This window comes from Podarcis tiliguerta (genome assembly GCF_965153285.1).
Source record: "Podarcis tiliguerta genome assembly, chromosome: 2".
In the NCBI taxonomy this organism is placed as follows: domain Eukaryota; kingdom Metazoa; phylum Chordata; class Lepidosauria; order Squamata; family Lacertidae; genus Podarcis; species Podarcis tiliguerta.
In genome coordinates, this window is record NC_139535.1 from 79,981,367 (window position 1) to 79,997,518 (window position 16,152).

At 41.4% G+C, this 16,152-nt stretch overlaps 1 protein-coding gene and 2 long non-coding RNA genes across 5 annotated transcripts in view; 1 reads left to right on the top strand and 2 right to left on the bottom strand.

Moving 5' to 3' along the window:
* Window positions 1–4,355: 4,355 nt before the first annotated feature.
* LOC310673083 lies at window positions 4,356–6,267 on the bottom strand. Its single transcript, XR_014508826.1, has 2 exons — window positions 6,178–6,267; window positions 4,356–6,134 (listed from the first exon to the last, which is right to left on the bottom strand). It is a non-coding gene; the product is annotated as an uncharacterized lncRNA (long non-coding RNA).
* A 1,425-nt stretch (window positions 6,268–7,692) lies between these two features.
* Window positions 7,693–8,620, top strand: LOC310673067. Its single transcript, XR_014508791.1, has 2 exons — window positions 7,693–7,823; window positions 8,085–8,620. It is a non-coding gene; the product is annotated as an uncharacterized lncRNA (long non-coding RNA).
* MAP2K7 (mitogen-activated protein kinase kinase 7) overlaps window positions 8,161–16,152 on the bottom strand; it is a 31,384-nt gene continuing 23,392 nt past the window's right edge. For all 3 annotated transcript variants that reach the window (XM_083430867.1, XM_083430866.1, XM_083430868.1), the window contains 4 exons: window positions 15,585–15,665; window positions 14,938–15,080; window positions 13,974–14,019; window positions 8,161–13,583 (listed from right to left, as the gene is read on the bottom strand). In XM_083430867.1, coding sequence (XP_083286993.1) covers window positions 13,446–13,583; window positions 13,974–14,019; window positions 14,938–15,080; window positions 15,585–15,665 — 408 coding nt within the window. In that variant the 3' untranslated portion in view covers window positions 8,161–13,445. The remainder of the gene's footprint in view (window positions 13,584–13,973; window positions 14,020–14,937; window positions 15,081–15,584; window positions 15,666–16,152) is intronic.

Sequence of the window (16,152 nt, forward strand, 5' to 3'; positions counted from 1 at the left end):
TCCAGATGAGAACCTACAGTAAGTGTTGCAGACTCCTCAGACACCCAAAGTTAAGTAGCCTCATGGCTTTTCAAGACTGGCCCGAGGGTGCTCCCACAGGGGCTCACCTGATCCCTGCCACTCCAAAGGGGGTCAAAACTCCTATTAACTTTTTACTGGCCATGTCTGTTCCTGGGGGAATCACGGTATGGATTACTCCTGTGAACCGCCCTGAGACCTGCGGGTTTAGGGCAGTATATGAATTTGATTAATAATAAATCCAACACCTTGAGAAAAGAATTTCACAGGAACTTCCTTGCCTTTGAAAACTCAGTAACCCAAAACTGGTTAGTTTGCATACAACCGTTTTATATTAGACTAGAAATCCCATGTTATGATTTGTTTCATTCCCTTCCCCTCTATCTCATCCATGGAATTTCTCTCTCTCTTATAAACTTTGTTTACTACTCGTACATAAGAATGTGGCATAGTCATTTCTGGAAAGTATGTCTGAGTGAGCAGAGTTCTCTACTGCAGAAGTGTTTAATTATGGAAGATTAAACGTCAAGCCAGCCCTGCTTTTTATTATTGAGGTTCATAGCCTCTCTTCCATCCCCCCACCCCCAAATTGGCCATGGAGTCTCTCTATTCCTTCCTTTCTTGCAAAAACAGTCGTCAGTCCCTCCTTGCCAATGCCTGGTACACTTCTGGGTCCGCAGATGGGTGGGGCTACATTGGCCTTTGCCTTTTCATTTGCAGACATGGAAGGGAGGAAGGGAGGGAAGGAGAAAATATTAAGCCAGACAGAAAGCAGAGAGTTGACCTAAATTGCTGGACAATACAGTGGTAGAGGAACAGAGGAAGTTTTGTGGGGTCTCATACAGGGTGGCATACACAGCATACATTTAAAGCACATAACTCTTCCCCCAAATAATCTTAGGAACTGCAGTTTAAGGGAACTGGGTATTGTAATACCGAGGAATAAACTAGAGTTCCCAAGACATATATGTCATATAACTAACATGCTAAGAACACAAGGCTCTGGGTCTTAAAAGTATTGTGAAGGTGTAACAAATTACTACTATATTATCTTTGATTGTAAATGGTGGAGTGCAACATGTTAACTGGACCTTTGTAGCTTTGCAAAGTTATGGGCTAAACGGAGCTGCGCTCCAAGGTTATTTTTCAAAAGCAAACTTGAGAATGGGACCATCTGAACTGCTCACATGGAAGTGCACGGAAGCAGGTGTGTTCAAAGCCCAGGTACTTATTTAAAGCTCTTATTCTTAACATCTGTGTCCTGAATAACGAATCCAAGATGGTGGGAACCAAAGCAGAGTGACCAAGAAACAAGAGGGAGGTTGAGCGTGCTCGGCTGAAATCTGCAAATGTACAAAAATATCCTTTAAATATAAAATCTAAAGGGGATCCCCTCTTCCCCATCAATACTTAGCTCAGTGAGGACAAAGCGTGCTCGCTTGTTGTCAGATGGAAATGAAAAATGTGAAATATATGCGAGGAGCAAAGAAATGGCATATCCTGGAGGGAGGGCAAAGCTGACTGGCTAGCTGGAAGTGTGAACAAGAGAGCTCATGTTGGGAAGGAGAGAGAGCGCCATGTGGCATATAGTCCAGAGTAAGGAGTTCTGCTTGCGCAATGGAACAGTCTCCTCTCCTCCTCCTGCCTGCTGTTCTGGAGGTTCTAGAGGAGTGGGGCAAAGCCCTGTTGTGCTAGTGACAAGTCCTTGCACTGGCTTCTGCTAGCATAACTGAATGTGTGTCATGTGATCAAGGTCTTCCTGTCCTGAGTCCATTCAGCCTAGCATCCTTCTTCCTACAAGAATCAGATCCTAATAAACGGATGATCTGGCTCAGTAGGGCAGCTCGTGTTGTCTTCAATAATATGTGGTTCAGACTGTTACTAAGTCAGATACATTAGCCTCGCCACAAATTGTAAACGTTTTAACATACAGTACTGCATTTATGTTAAAACAGTCTTCAAAGAGCCCAGAGAGGAATTTTAGTCTAAATGTACAGTACATGGGAAAACAAACAAGGGTTTTAGCAAACCACAAGCTAAACTGGAGTCAGAGTTCAATGCAGTGGCTAAAAAGACAAGCGTTTCCAAATGGGTTGGGATTCTTTTTTGGAAAAAAACAACAAGCAAATGGATCTGTACATTGGAGGTTTATTTGTATTTTTTTTACGCCCGAGGGGATGTCGTTTTAAAATCTATTTTGTTTTTATTGTATAACTGCAAATTGCCTTGAGGCTTATGTGAAAGTAATAATGCAACCCTGAGCTGCATCAACAGGAGTTTCGGTGTCCCATTCAGGAGTAATGGCACCACTCTAGAATGCTTTGGTCACTTCACCTGAGGAACAGGGCACTACAATTTAAGGAAGAGGGCAATAAAGATGATGAGTGAGCCTGAGACCAAGGCTGATGTGGGAAGGTTGAAGGATCTGGTTTGGCTGTGTGGGGCAGAGCGGACATTACATATTTGACAGGTTGCCAAATAGATGGAGCAGGTTTGTTGCTCCAGAGTGTGTGACCCAAAACAATGGGTTTAAATTACAAACATTAGGAAGAACGTCCTGAACTGTTTTGACAGTGGACAGTGGACTGCCTCAGAAGGTGGACTCTCATCTATTACAGGTTTTTAAGCAGTTTTTACGCTATCTCAGATGCTGCTGTTGTGGGGTCCCTTCATCAGCACTAAATGTACTTTGATGCTCTTCCAGCTCTTTGATTCTAGCACCCGGTGCAGTAGGTAAAGCTGAGAAACCAGTCCTTCTTGAAAGGGTTCTAAGTGAGCTTCACAGCTGAGCAGGGATTTGACTCCAAGTCAAGAACAGAAAAGAAAAAGGATAAGAGAGGAAGGCTGTGATAGGAAGACGTAGCAAATGTAGAAGGCCCAGATAGGAGAAATGAAATAACTGGCTGGTTTGAAAAGAAAGCTGAAGAAGGATGGGGGAAGAAATTATAGGAGATGGGTAAAAATACTTTTGAGAAGAATGTGGAGGTGGGGAGGGGAAGATATAAAGGAATAAGCTTTCTGCATTTTGATTCTGATTCGGCAAATTCTGCCTAAAATGGGCAGGCTGAGTCACAAAACCTCCAGAGCAAATGTACTGAACTTGAGGAAAGATGAGCTCCTAGTCGCACAAAAAAATGCTTCAGCAAAGAATTTAGTCAATTTTCTAACATGGATTAGGTATCAGTAAAAACCATCACCAGTAATTATCAAACTCTGCTTCCATTTTGTGAGTGGTTCTGCTGCTGCATCACTGTTCGCCTCAGCAATTTTCAGCTGTCTCAAGGTAAGGCAAATGGACTATCCATGATTCTGGCTTGATTCATCCCCAGAACATAACCCCCATGTAAGTTGAGTCTCACCTCTATGACAATTTTAGCATTTTTACTCTACATGTTAAACAAATGCAGGGGACAGGCCAACAGGTCACCGTTTCCCAAGTTTACGACAGATGACATGTGGCAAATGTATTCAGTACATTACGTTCCAATAGTCAATTTGCATGATTTAACATTGCACCCAGAAACTGCTACGTTAGTTTTAACTGTAAACTGCTTGGAGGCCTCTGTACAGCCCAAAGACCAAATATGATTTCCCCTCCATCTTCAAATTATCAGTTAGCCTTCTTCTTTGAATGACAAAACAGATATTGCTCAAATTAATGCATTCACCACTTGTTACTCTCTTCTGCTTGTTACGTTACACATTTTGTTTTCTCATGTTGTAATCCGCCCTGTGATCCTTGGGTGAAGGACAGTATAGAAATTTTAATAATTAATAATACTACTTACTTATTCCAAGCTTCAAGTTTGTCGGATATCTCAGCACTTCCTACTTCTGAAATATCAATCTTTTAGATCAGGAGTGGGAAGCCTTTATTAGCCTGTGGGTCACATCATTCCCTCCTGGGCGACCTCTGGGGATGGGCAGCAGAGACAAAATGTGGGTGGAACAACAAATGTGAACTTTACCTTTGGTCAGTAGGCTAGCTTCCACATATATATGCAGCCTCTCTGTGTCCTTCATTCATGCAAGAGGGGCTATAAGAATTCAAGGACACATTTCAGACAGTCAAAAACTAGTAGAGGAGCATGAGAAGCTGGGCCGGAGTGTGTGTGGACTGGGGGGAGTCCCAAAGGCTAGAGAGAGAGACCAGGAGAGCTGTACTGAGTCCCCTTAGCCTCAGGTTCTCCACCCATTTAAAACCATGATGGACTCCCTTAAGGTTGCCAGGATGCCTTTCTTGTTGATTCCAAGTACAAAATGATTCATGACTTAGAAGTTCATTCCGGGGAAGCAAGCTGCTTTAAAATTGTGCATGAAATGGAAAGAAACAGACATTTAGGGAAAGAGAGTTTTATTTTTAAGCTTCTATGAGGGTTTTTACAAACAGAGTAAAAAAAAAGCTTTTCAAAAGTAAGCAAGAATGTCATTTACCTTATACTATTGTAGGTATGTTTCTAAATCCAAAAGTTCCACTAAAATTGATCAGACTGGCCTCGCTGCTTGGAGGCAGGCAACTACTTCTGACAAGCTGTTTGGACTGCTGACGGGGAGGTGGGGTGCTGACTAGGAAAAGGAAAGTCTCTGTTCTAAAATTTGGTGCATGCCAAGTAGTGGGCAGTGAAATTTAGGACAGTGAAATCGCACTGAGAGGTGACTAGCAAACCATAACTGGAAATAAGTGACACTGAACTGTCCTATGTTGCTGGACTGAACCTACAAGGTTGGGTCCCATAGGGCACAGAAAAGAGTGTTTCACAAAGACTCTTGAAGACACCCCAGGGAGATACTATTCTCTTATTATCTTTTAAAATCCAAGGTACAACTGATATTTTAAAAAGGGCAACTGCTCGATTTCTGATTTCTCAGCATGTAGGGAAAGCAATGAGCTCAGCAAATTATCCACTCACCCCCAAAACTGGCCAGAGGGCCTAGGGCACTCTAAGCCTGAAATCATTTAAAATCAAATCATAAATCAGAACATTCCTCTTCTGAGACAAACTCCAATACTTACTTTATTGGAATTTACTCAACATGTTATCCCTGGGATAAGCCATTTCCATGCTTTCTGAACGTCATTATAACGTCTAGCATACTAAGCCACATTAAACCTTTTCTTGCCCGTGACAAATGGCTCTGGGAACAACTGGTGCTGGTGGGGAAAAACCCTCCAACAAGATAAAGAGGGTCCATTAACCGGACATTAAACTGGAAGTAAGTAAGGAGAGCGACTAATAAAATGGCCTGCTGTGGGGATAGGAAGGAGATGGTTACGCTATTAAAAACTCCACAAACTTCCAAACAAATAACTGAAATACTTTGGTATATAGAGCATTACTTTCTTTTTAAAATGGTTTGGTTTACAGCACCAATGTGAAACTAGAGCCAAATTATTATTTTTTAAAAAATTAAGAACCACTCTACAGGTAAGTGTATATATATATATGGTGACAATTTTGTTGTTTTTAAGAAGCTCCCCTTAAGCAGGATAAACAAAACAGGACTTCTCTCCAGACCTGATCCCAAAGTTCTCTAGATAACCATTTCTCCAAACTTTACTGTGTGAGTGTACAAACCATCTCTAAAACTAGGATGTGACAGAAACAAGTAATGTGAACTGTCTCTCCTAAGTCCCTTTCCTCTACCTACAGGCACCCCCCATCAGTTCATGTTGCATGCCAATTCCTACGCTACCATCCTGAAATATTGTGTTCTTGTATTTGGGCAAAATCCACTACAGCTACAGAGGAACAGTATTTTCTCTCTACTTGGGAATAAAACTCAATATTGGCAGGGTGTCTGCAAATTCTCCAACTCATCTCCTGGTCAATCTTCCTCTTTTACAGGGCTATAAATTCTCATGTTTTTGACTGCAACTCTTGTGAATCGGGTGTTTGGAGAATAACCTAGAACAGCTTGATCTACATTAGAAAAAAAAATTCTTAAAAGGTAACTGACTAGCACTTGTTCTACATTAAAATTCTGAAGCCAGCAGGCAAGCATAAATATTCAACTTATCAGCTTAATTATCATTTTAAAGCAAATTTCATGAATTCTTCAACACAGAGTTTGGTCAATCTGCATAATCATGATTCTCTTGATTTCCAGCCTCAGTCCTTCTTCCAATATTACCTATGAGCAACTTCACCGACTCTTAGCCTTATGATATTGAATCCTGGGAATTTTAAAGTTACATGATTCCAAGACTTCGCGTGCCCAACCACAGCCCGAGCATTTCAAGTCTCTTAGAGAAGAATCAAGCACTGGAATTAATTTGGACTGTGGTCTGCAACCTGAAATTAAATCTGTTTGTGATGCTCCATTCCTCCACTTTGAGAAAACAGTCTACTCACCAAATACTATAAATGAAAAATACACCCTCCATAAGAAGTCAAAGAAAGGGAAGTTTTAAAAAATAAATTAAACACACACACACACAGTTCCCTGTGGGCAATAAATAAATGTGCACAAAAGTGTAGCTTTGATTACTTGGAACTAACATGAGGGAGGTTGGTTGAGCAAGCAAAGCTAAACTGCTGGCCGTCTGAAACCTTCTGACTGCTCACATGAGTACAGCATTGTCCTGGTGGATGTCCGTAATACAAAGCTTCCAGGTGTTTCCATGACGCCGATTTCAGTATAACAGGTCAGCAAAGGAAGATACAGCATTGGAGAAGATACAGCAAATTGGCTACTAGTTCTATGGTGGCTGCAACTCAAGTCAATTTCGCTGCCACCACTCAGTAGCTCTGCTCTCAAACCCCTCTATGAAACTTTGGATCATGCCCTTTTTAATGAAAAGGCAGCAAAGCAAAAGTTTGGTGGCTACAAAAATAAAACAAATTACAAAAACAAAATCAAGCAGCCCCTAAAGCTTAAGGTGTTCAGGCAGTCCTGAATCAAGACAAGTGACCAAATTTACAAGTAATCCAAAGTTAAAGTCCCTTTCTGTATAAGATAGAAGTTACTTCTATTTACTTTAACATGCAAATTTATAATATATGGTATATAGAGAATATAGTGAAATGCTAATGTCTAGAATATAACCATCTACCCAGCTAGTCTCTGCCTTACCTTTGGCATGATTTTTTTTTTACAGTTTTGTTTGTTTTAAAATCCCCCTTTTGAATTGCATGCACCACACGCTGCACACCTGTGCCCCACCCACCCCAATATCCCCACACACTTTAAGAGCAGATGTCAGGCAGGCGATTGTAAACATTTAGCAATCCAGATTAAAAATAACATTAACAAAGATTTGTTCTAAATTAATACATTAAAAAAATAATTTAAAAAATGCAATAAAACTGCATTTTTTTCCTCAATTTTTCTTGAAAAGACATCCCGTGTTTTTGAACGTTTGAAAAAACCTTTAACGTTTCCCAAACCTATCCCACCCCTGTATGCTCCCCCCACCATGGCAAGCTAAATTATAACCTTCTTTTGAGAATGGAAAACACCCTTCCGCATTTGAGAGTTAGGCAATCTCCTGATAAGAGGTTATTCTTGCTTTCTCTTGAAGTAAAGGGAAGATGAACCAGGCTCTTCAAGAGGTCAATTGTTTTTGGGTGGTCTGCCGTGTTTGAGAGCTTCAAGTCCAAAGGGAAATAGAATACTGTATCCAAACTCATTTCTTGAAAGGGACAAATGTGCAATTTTTAAAAGTGAACCCAGAAGCTTTCTGCTTCAAATGCTGAACAACAATCTAATAATTCTGAACCTGTGTAAATATTATGTTTTATAATCAACCCTCTCCCATTTTTTTCCAACACTTTGGCCATGTTCTCCATCAGGATAAATTGTCAGTTCACGAAAAATACCGTATTTTTCGCTCTATAAGACGCACCAGACCACAAGACGCACCTAGTTTTTGGAGGAGGAAAACAAGAGAAAAAAAATTCTGAATCTCAGAAGCCAGAATAGCAAGAGGGATCGCTGTGCAGTGAAAGCAACAATCCCTCTTGCTGTTCTGGCTTCTGGCATAGCTGTGCAGCCTGCATTCGCTCCATAAGACGCACACACATTTCTCCTTGCTTTTTAGGAGGGAAAAAGTGAGTCTTATAGAGCAAAAAATACGGTATTTTCAATTTTGAATTTTAACCTTAATTGACATTTGCACAACTTCTATTTTTTTTATATAAAAAAAATCTGATTTAGTTCTGGGACTTTACCAAGTCATTGTACTGCATTTCATCTAATAGTCATTTTATAAATACTCAAGTACATACATCACTATGTACTGAAGTACCTGCATGCAAACAGTCTAATTCCCTTGAAGACCCTTGCTGGTATCTTTTGCCTTGCTAAGACAAGAACACAAACTCAGACACCTGGAGAAATCTCTTAGTATCTCTTCTAGCTACTGCTCTGCTGAACATATGATGAAATGTGCAGGAAAAATCTCATACGTCACATTTCCAAACATGCAGGCAAATTTATTTCACAACTTTGTGGGAGGAGCACTTCTAAACCTTGACGTCTTGAGGCACTAGAGAAAGGAGAGCCAAAAGATTTATATGTTTATTTAATGGCTGGAACAAGCTTCCAGATGGAAAGTTAAAACAGCGCAAGGCTGAAGTTACTTATTTTAAGCAACTTTTTTTTTTAAAGGGCTCTTTTCTTAAATTCCAAGTTCACAAGATACGACACAAATGTTCAATAAATATCCACTAAAAAAATCAACGGACAAAATAGCTTTTCAGGAGTTACATTACAGGAGGCACTTATTCATAGGACCTGACAGTTCCATCACTTGGAATCTTAAACGGAATAAAGCTTTTAGGAGCGGCAAAGCAGATACCTACAAATTCTTAAACACCAAGAAGAAACAAAACCCAAAAGCCATCTTTAAAGAGAAAAATCTCATCATTGCAAAGCCAATCCCATCATTAGGGGCACCTGCTTTCCATTAGCACTAGAAAACCCAGTGCTCTAATAACATTCTTGTACTCTCAACTATCTTCCAACCAATGCTTCTTGATTTAAGATTTCCAGGGCCTAGCCAGCCACTAAAGATTAACCAATTCATGCTGGCAACTGCTAATAAAAAAGTTTTGAGAGGCTCTGTGCTCTAAAGCTAAACCATGGTTTTTAGGTCAAGCCAGAAGGTAGATCCACTGCTAGTTCCACTTTTAGATATCAGCCACTTTGGAAAGGTACCAGTGCCAGTTGTCATGCCATGCATCACCAATTCTCTGCCAACTAGTATACTTCATTTCCTAAAGTACATTTCATAGAAGTCCAATGGAAGAACAGGTTGTAGAGCCAAAAGGAGGGCACACCCAGCTTTTAGGATAAGGCGATAAAACCGCTCCCATTGGACTGCTTCTACTAACCCTTTCTATTTATCTCTTTCCCACACCTTCTGTACTTCCCAGTACGCACCGCACATTAACTTGACATCCAATTTTAAACACCACTTTCTTCTACACACAGCCCAGTGCCGTTCTCAACTTGCACGTGCTGTTCTTCCACCTGGATCTCGAGTCCAACTTTTCACACTTCCAATATCTCCTCTGTTCCCTCACCTGCGCCAGCATTCTCTACCCAAGGTGCTTCACTTCCCCGACAAAACCACAAGACACGCCCAGACCTTTGATGACTACTAGCCTACTTTCCAAGATGAATTCTCAAAAGTGGTGATTAACTCCGCAATTGCTGGACTGTGCAAAAGCAAGCAGAAGGGTGAGGGCCTATCACTGAGAAAGACAGGCCACCCTGATCATCCATGGAGAAGACTACTGCAACTGGTCCTACTGGTCACCAGGGCTTTAGTTCTCCTATGAGTTTCTCATTATATCTTTCAGACACTCTACCTTGTCCTCTGCTATAAGGGGTTTTAGCCTCTCCCCACTCCTTCTCTAGGCAGTTCAATATTTTGACAGTGTACTGCTCTTCTTGTCATCTTGTGGAAGATGCCCTAGAAAGCATGCTTTACTCTTCTCCAAACCATTTTTTTGTGCAAGTGACATCTCAAATCTGCATCTTTATAGGATCATTCTTGTATCAATTTGAAGTTGGGAGGCCTGAACAATTCCTAATCAAAACACATTTCTGTGGCAAAATGATCTCCTATGCCCTTCGCCCTGATAGATGATATCTCCAAGTAGTCTTAATATGAGCTTTCTTGTTATTTTGCTCAAGTGAAACACAAAACTGCATTTCTACTATGTTTGTCCTCTACCCAAAGAGCTTCCAATACGGCAAAAAGATCTTGCTATTGAAGATAACAAAGTCTTGTGCCTATGCAGAACGACCCATTTATTTCTTTTTTTGAAAAGCACGACTCAGTATCTTGAAATCAAAACCACGTCTGGATGTACATTACTGACTCTCTAAATCAAAGTTTAGGAAGTCACCAAACATCAGGCATGCATTCTCCCCCTTTACCCCCACCCTGTGTTGATGCAGAGATCCTGGTTAGTTTCAGCTGCAATTCCCCATTATGTCTGAATTGGCAAACTGTTATTTTACTAACCAGGGTCAAACCATGGTTTATTATTACTGCTAGAGAACTGTAACAGCTCGGTTTACTATTTCAGATCCAATGGGATCAGATCACTAATGGGAAAGGTAAGTGTGTGAGTTTGTTGTTTGTTCCTGGTTCTTGAACTATGGTTTAGCACACTATTTTCAAGCTACTTTCAAACTGTGGCATAATGTCTTTGGAAAACACTCAGATTTTCTTAAAATTCTGGAGAGTTTAGGAAGACATCATAGCCAAAGTTCAGAGAAGAGGCTAAATAAACATCTTGCTGAAGCCTCCACAATACTAAAGGAATTCATCTTGGAGGCTAGGCATCTCTTAAACATGCACCGCAGCACCACCTTGTGTTTTTCATTAGACACCCATAGGTAAACTTCATTGCTTTTCCTACTCCACTTCCATAAAACCATTAATATTCACTCACTGTTTGGACGCATCTTAAATCTGAAACTTGCTTTCTCTGCTCACTGCCCTTTAGTTTTCATCAGCTCTTCACTTCCAACTTTCTCTCATACAGCAAATGTCTTTTCATATAACACACTCCATCCATTTTCTTTTAGGCACAAAACCACCTACTCATAAAGCCTGTGTGCAAATGAAATTGCCTTCCTTCATATTCCGAAAAATGCTGCCACATTAACAGCCACTACTGAGGTCAGCAGAATAACTGAACTTCCACACTGTGTTGTAACGATGTCCCGGTCACAAGGAATGAAGACCTCCACCCTCTCAGGAAATGAACTCTCCATGTCCTCCAAGCTCTTTGGTAACTTGCCTCATTTTGTTAGCAACTATCCACTCTAAAAATCTAATCAGTCACAGAAAACACCCACCTACTTCTTCGCAAGTCAAGCAAGTGCACTGCCCCAATCTCAAAGGAGCCTCTTGGTCTGGTCTGACTTTCTGGCAGGTTGCCCAGCATCCCCAAGCACTTTGTAGGACATACCCAAACATGGATTATGCTATAACTGCTCCTCCCTCCACTAATTCTGCCACTGAATGTACCTAATTTTGGCTCCCCTTGGAAACATAATACAATATAGGAGCTCCCCCTTGGAAACAGCCAGAATATAGATGGAATCATGTCTCAAGGAGTTGTACTAAGCAGACAGCCCAGCATCATCAATGACCACAGGTGCATCTCCTTTTCAGGACATCCCAAGTACTGTTATGACTTTAGTTTAAAACTTCTGTGTGTGTGTTGGGTTTATGAAGTTGATCTATACATCTAATATAGTACGGCATCTGACAATGCAGTGAACCGTCATGCCTGCGCCACAAGTAACCACACTAACCCAAATATCCATAAGATTGAGACAAGAGCGAAGATTATGGTACTCCAACCTTTGCTAGCAAGAGAAAGCAGGAATAAGCCTCACCTTCAGGTTAACAGTCAGAGCTTCAGGACTGTGCTTTAACCTCTGGACTACCTGAAATGCAATTGTTATTGGCAGAATTGACTCAAGAAGAAAACCAGGATTCATTCCCAAAGTCTCTGACCACCTCTCATTCCCAAGGCTGATGGTGGCAATTGTTGCCCCTAAAGGTTTATATGACAACTTCAATGACCCAGAGACCTTGGTGCCTACAGCATGGCCCCAACACTTTGGGAATGCCTGTCAATTAGAGTTGACTGGAATTCTGTCCCTTCTGGCTTCTTATCCTGTTAAAAACACTAGCAGAAAAAAAGCTTTATTCTGAAAGAGTAGGATTGAGGAGGGTGCTCAGCCTTCATCCTCCAAGCCTTTTGGATAATTTTAGAATCCCGCCTCTGAGATTTCATGAAGTCTGAGCATCTAGACAGACAGTGCAGATTCTAGCCCATGATCTCCAAAGAGCAAACTCTGACCAATTCTCAACTGGAGATACACACTTGTGACCAGTTAAGAATCGAGTCCACAATAGGGCATAAATGTGTTACTATTTAAATATATTAAAGAATCCCTAAGACACAGCAGTAAGAATCATTTGGGCTGAATCTTTTTTAAAAAAATGGCTTTCTTGATGCCAGGATTATCTTTTAAGTTCTGCTTTTCCTTTTCTTAAATACTGGAAGAAAATGAACAAGCATTTATCCTAGCACCAAACACACACTTTGGTAAATAAAACACCACTGACAAAACTTTGTTCACGCTCAAAACAAAAGATAGGAACCCCTGAGTTCAAAAAGAATTGAAGAGGGAAAAAATCACTTTAACTGAGCTACTCTTGGATGAGAATAATTCTCAAACCTACACTTTCCTGTCTCCCCAAGCCCTAAGAAAAAATGAAACCAAGACAACAGCAACAGCTAAGCTCAGAATCTAAAGCAGCAGACGACCCATCTACGTCCAGCCCCATTCCCCCTCAGCAAATACAATCCCAAAAACACAAACGAAAAAACAAAAAAACAAAAACAGACATTAATAACGCAGGGATGGGTGAACGGGTGCAGCAGGCGGCCCGCAGCACCACAAGTCCAAACATAATAAATAAGTGGTAAAAAAAATATCTTCTTTTTCCTTTTGTGTGTTTTGTGTCTGTTCACAGTGCGTGAGCAAGGGTCACTGTTGAGCCTCCAGACAAGGTGGAGAGAGACAAGCAGGGAGCAGCTGTCACTTCGTGGCAACTCCGGATGGCAGGCGCTCTATCACAGAAAGATAACAAGCACAGGCTGGAAAAGGCCTTGTATTCTTGGGCTGCCTGGTGCCAGAAACGCCAAAGGCTCTAGAACACACCCACATTCCAGAAAGACCAGACAGCCACCCCATCTCTTCATGGCAATACTGAAGGAAAAGACAACATGGGCAAGGGTGATTTGAGCAGGTGAAGCAAACAATTCATGCCACTGAAGAGTTGCTGCTGTGAGGGCAGGTGTCTGTTGTGGTGCTCTCTCTTGCCCCACCTTGCAAGCTCTGTCTGCCAAGGGGTCCTTCCCTGGCACAATAGCCACTCTACGTGGCTACCTGGTGAAGAATGGCAGGTGGTGCTGGCTAAGGATGCTACTCGTGCGGGGTGACTCTGTCTTAGCCATGACATCTTTGAACCAGGACGCCACATCCACTTCCAGTGTCTCATAACGCTTGATGAAGTTATGTTCCTGCAAAGGAACAGGCAAAACGAGATGGAAAATAAGCAAGGGAGTCACACCACCTGTGTTATTCCTACAGAGCTGTGAGCAACAGTTGTCAGCTATAGCTAAGCAACAAGGAGGATACACTACAGCACCAAACATGAGCAGGGAAAAATCTGACCAAAGTCAAATAAAAAAGAACTTTCCCTCTCCTTTAAAGAAACTATGTGGAGAAAAGAAAGGATGTCACTTTATTAATCTCAGCTTCCGTGCCAGTTGGCACAAACTAGTTCCAAGAAATGTTACTGGTTATTTCTAAACTTTAAGGGTTGGCAGAAGCACCCACTGTGGCCTTTTTCCAAGCCCTGGGGGATTTTTTAAAATATTCACAATGAAAGAGGTGTGACCAATACTTACAAGTAGCTTGTTGTACTTTGGTCTCTTCCTGTGATCTTTAGTAAGGCTAGAAATAACAGAAACACACATTCAAAACACAGGATCCAATTTATTTTATGGAGCAACCAACACGGCATGTTTCCACTACCTGATGCATAATGGATCCTTGCAAACAGAGCTCATATTGACATAGGTCTACTCTAAGTTTCAAACTCTCTCAGCCAAACAGGATCAAGTCCATTATCCTGCCATACCAATAATCTTTCAGGGTCAACTTCCTATGCCCAGTATCCCATGGCAGTTTGCAACAATTTTATGTGGGGTTGTTTGATGGAATCCAGGAATGGCAAGTTGGACACATAAGCTCAAAGTTAACTGGAACAAAACAATCACTATCAGAAGTGGATTTTCTGTTTGAACATTTGTGGAAGTGTCAATGCCAGTTGCAAGGAGTGCAATTCATTTACGGCTGCCTAATTGTTGGAATGAATGGAAACAAGGAAAGATGGGGAAATGTAACTAACTTACAACATTACTTTTTATTTCTGTAGCAATGAAGGACTTCTTACACCTTTAGAATCGGTACATCAGACACAGGAAAGAGGTAAGAGCCAGGAATGTGTAGACAAGAAGAGGTCATACACAACGATGTGCTAGCCCAGAATTTAAGCACAGCTGTCCCGGAGGCAGATATGGGATTTCCTTTCTAGGTGGAAATCACCAGCACAGGTTGAGTTCAGTCTTTAGAAGAGCATGGTACCAGTTTGAACAAGCAGAACAGTTCCAGTTCTTTTACCTACACTATTAATAGTACTGAAGATGGGGTGCCCTAGAATGAACATTAACCAATATCTGAGAAAGCAAGTGGTGTGCAAGAGTTGAGCAGGAAAGTGAGGAACCAGCTGGAACTGCAGGGCTTCCTGTCTCTGTAAGAAATGTTGAAGCAGCCGCTCTACATAACATGAATTTAAGGCACTTCACTCACCAGTCTTTCACAAAGGACTGGAAATCCACAGAAAATCCCATGTTGTTTGGGAGAAGGGGAGGATCTTCCTGCAACACTTTGGTGAGGACTTCAAAATCTGTTTTACAGTTCTTGTAGGGGAACTGACCTGTAGCCAGCTCAACCTGCATTAAGGGTGGTAGAGAAATGAAGAAGAAGTGCTTAAAAATGGGAATAATCTAAAAAGCATTATTATCATCAGCATCTCTTCAATGATGCTTCAGTGATGTATACGCCACTATTTGCATATAAGCCGCAGGGCAGTTTACAACAAAAGCAAATGGATAAAAATCCATACAAACAACACAATTCTAAATGATTGTACAGAAAGAGACGAGAGCAAGAAAGGGAAGAAATGTGGAACAGAATGATCACTTGGCTTATCCAGCCTCAACAGCAGAGACAAAAATGGGGTTCAGGATAGCCAGAATTCAGCCTCCTTTGAATCAGTTAACTCCATTTTAAAAAACTGAAGAAAAACTCACCCCAAAGCTTATTGCTGTTTATGTCATGTATTAAGCACTGCATACATTAAAGGATGGTTGAGATATGATCCAGAACCTGAAGATCCCAACAAGCATATTAAGGTACACAAATTTCCTTAAAAATGGGGAGCAGGTTTTACTTACCAGAGAGATGCCCAGGCTCCAAACATCTGCACGGATATCATAATCTGGTTTTGAGGGATCAGGGGGATCTATTCTCTCAGGCTGGAAACAAAAAGATTATTACAAATTCAGTCAAAAATCTTTGCTACTCTTTGCTACTGGTTTCTTATCTGCACCTAGCAAGATTCCCCTAATTACAGAAGCCTAAACCATGGGTGGAATTGAATGCAGCATGAAGTGGGTGTGTGGGTGTGCACAGAATGAACGCCACTCACACAACAAGACTTCCCCCATCCTCCTAAACCTGCTCTGGGGGTTCCCTCAACCTTCCAAAGCAGAGTTAGGGGGAAGCACATGGGAACATGGGGAGAGGAGGGAGAGTCTCACTGCATGAGTGGGCCTTGTTCCATGCACACAAAAACTTAGCTGAATCCTACTGGATGTTGCTAAGACAAAATGCAGGCTGTTTTGATACCGTAACAGCATCTGCGTAATAGTTGCCATACAGTTTCCCAAAAGCTCAGGCCAATTCTAGTGACAACTTTCTATAGTAAAATGCAAGCGATGGAATTCTTAGTCCTGGAGAGAA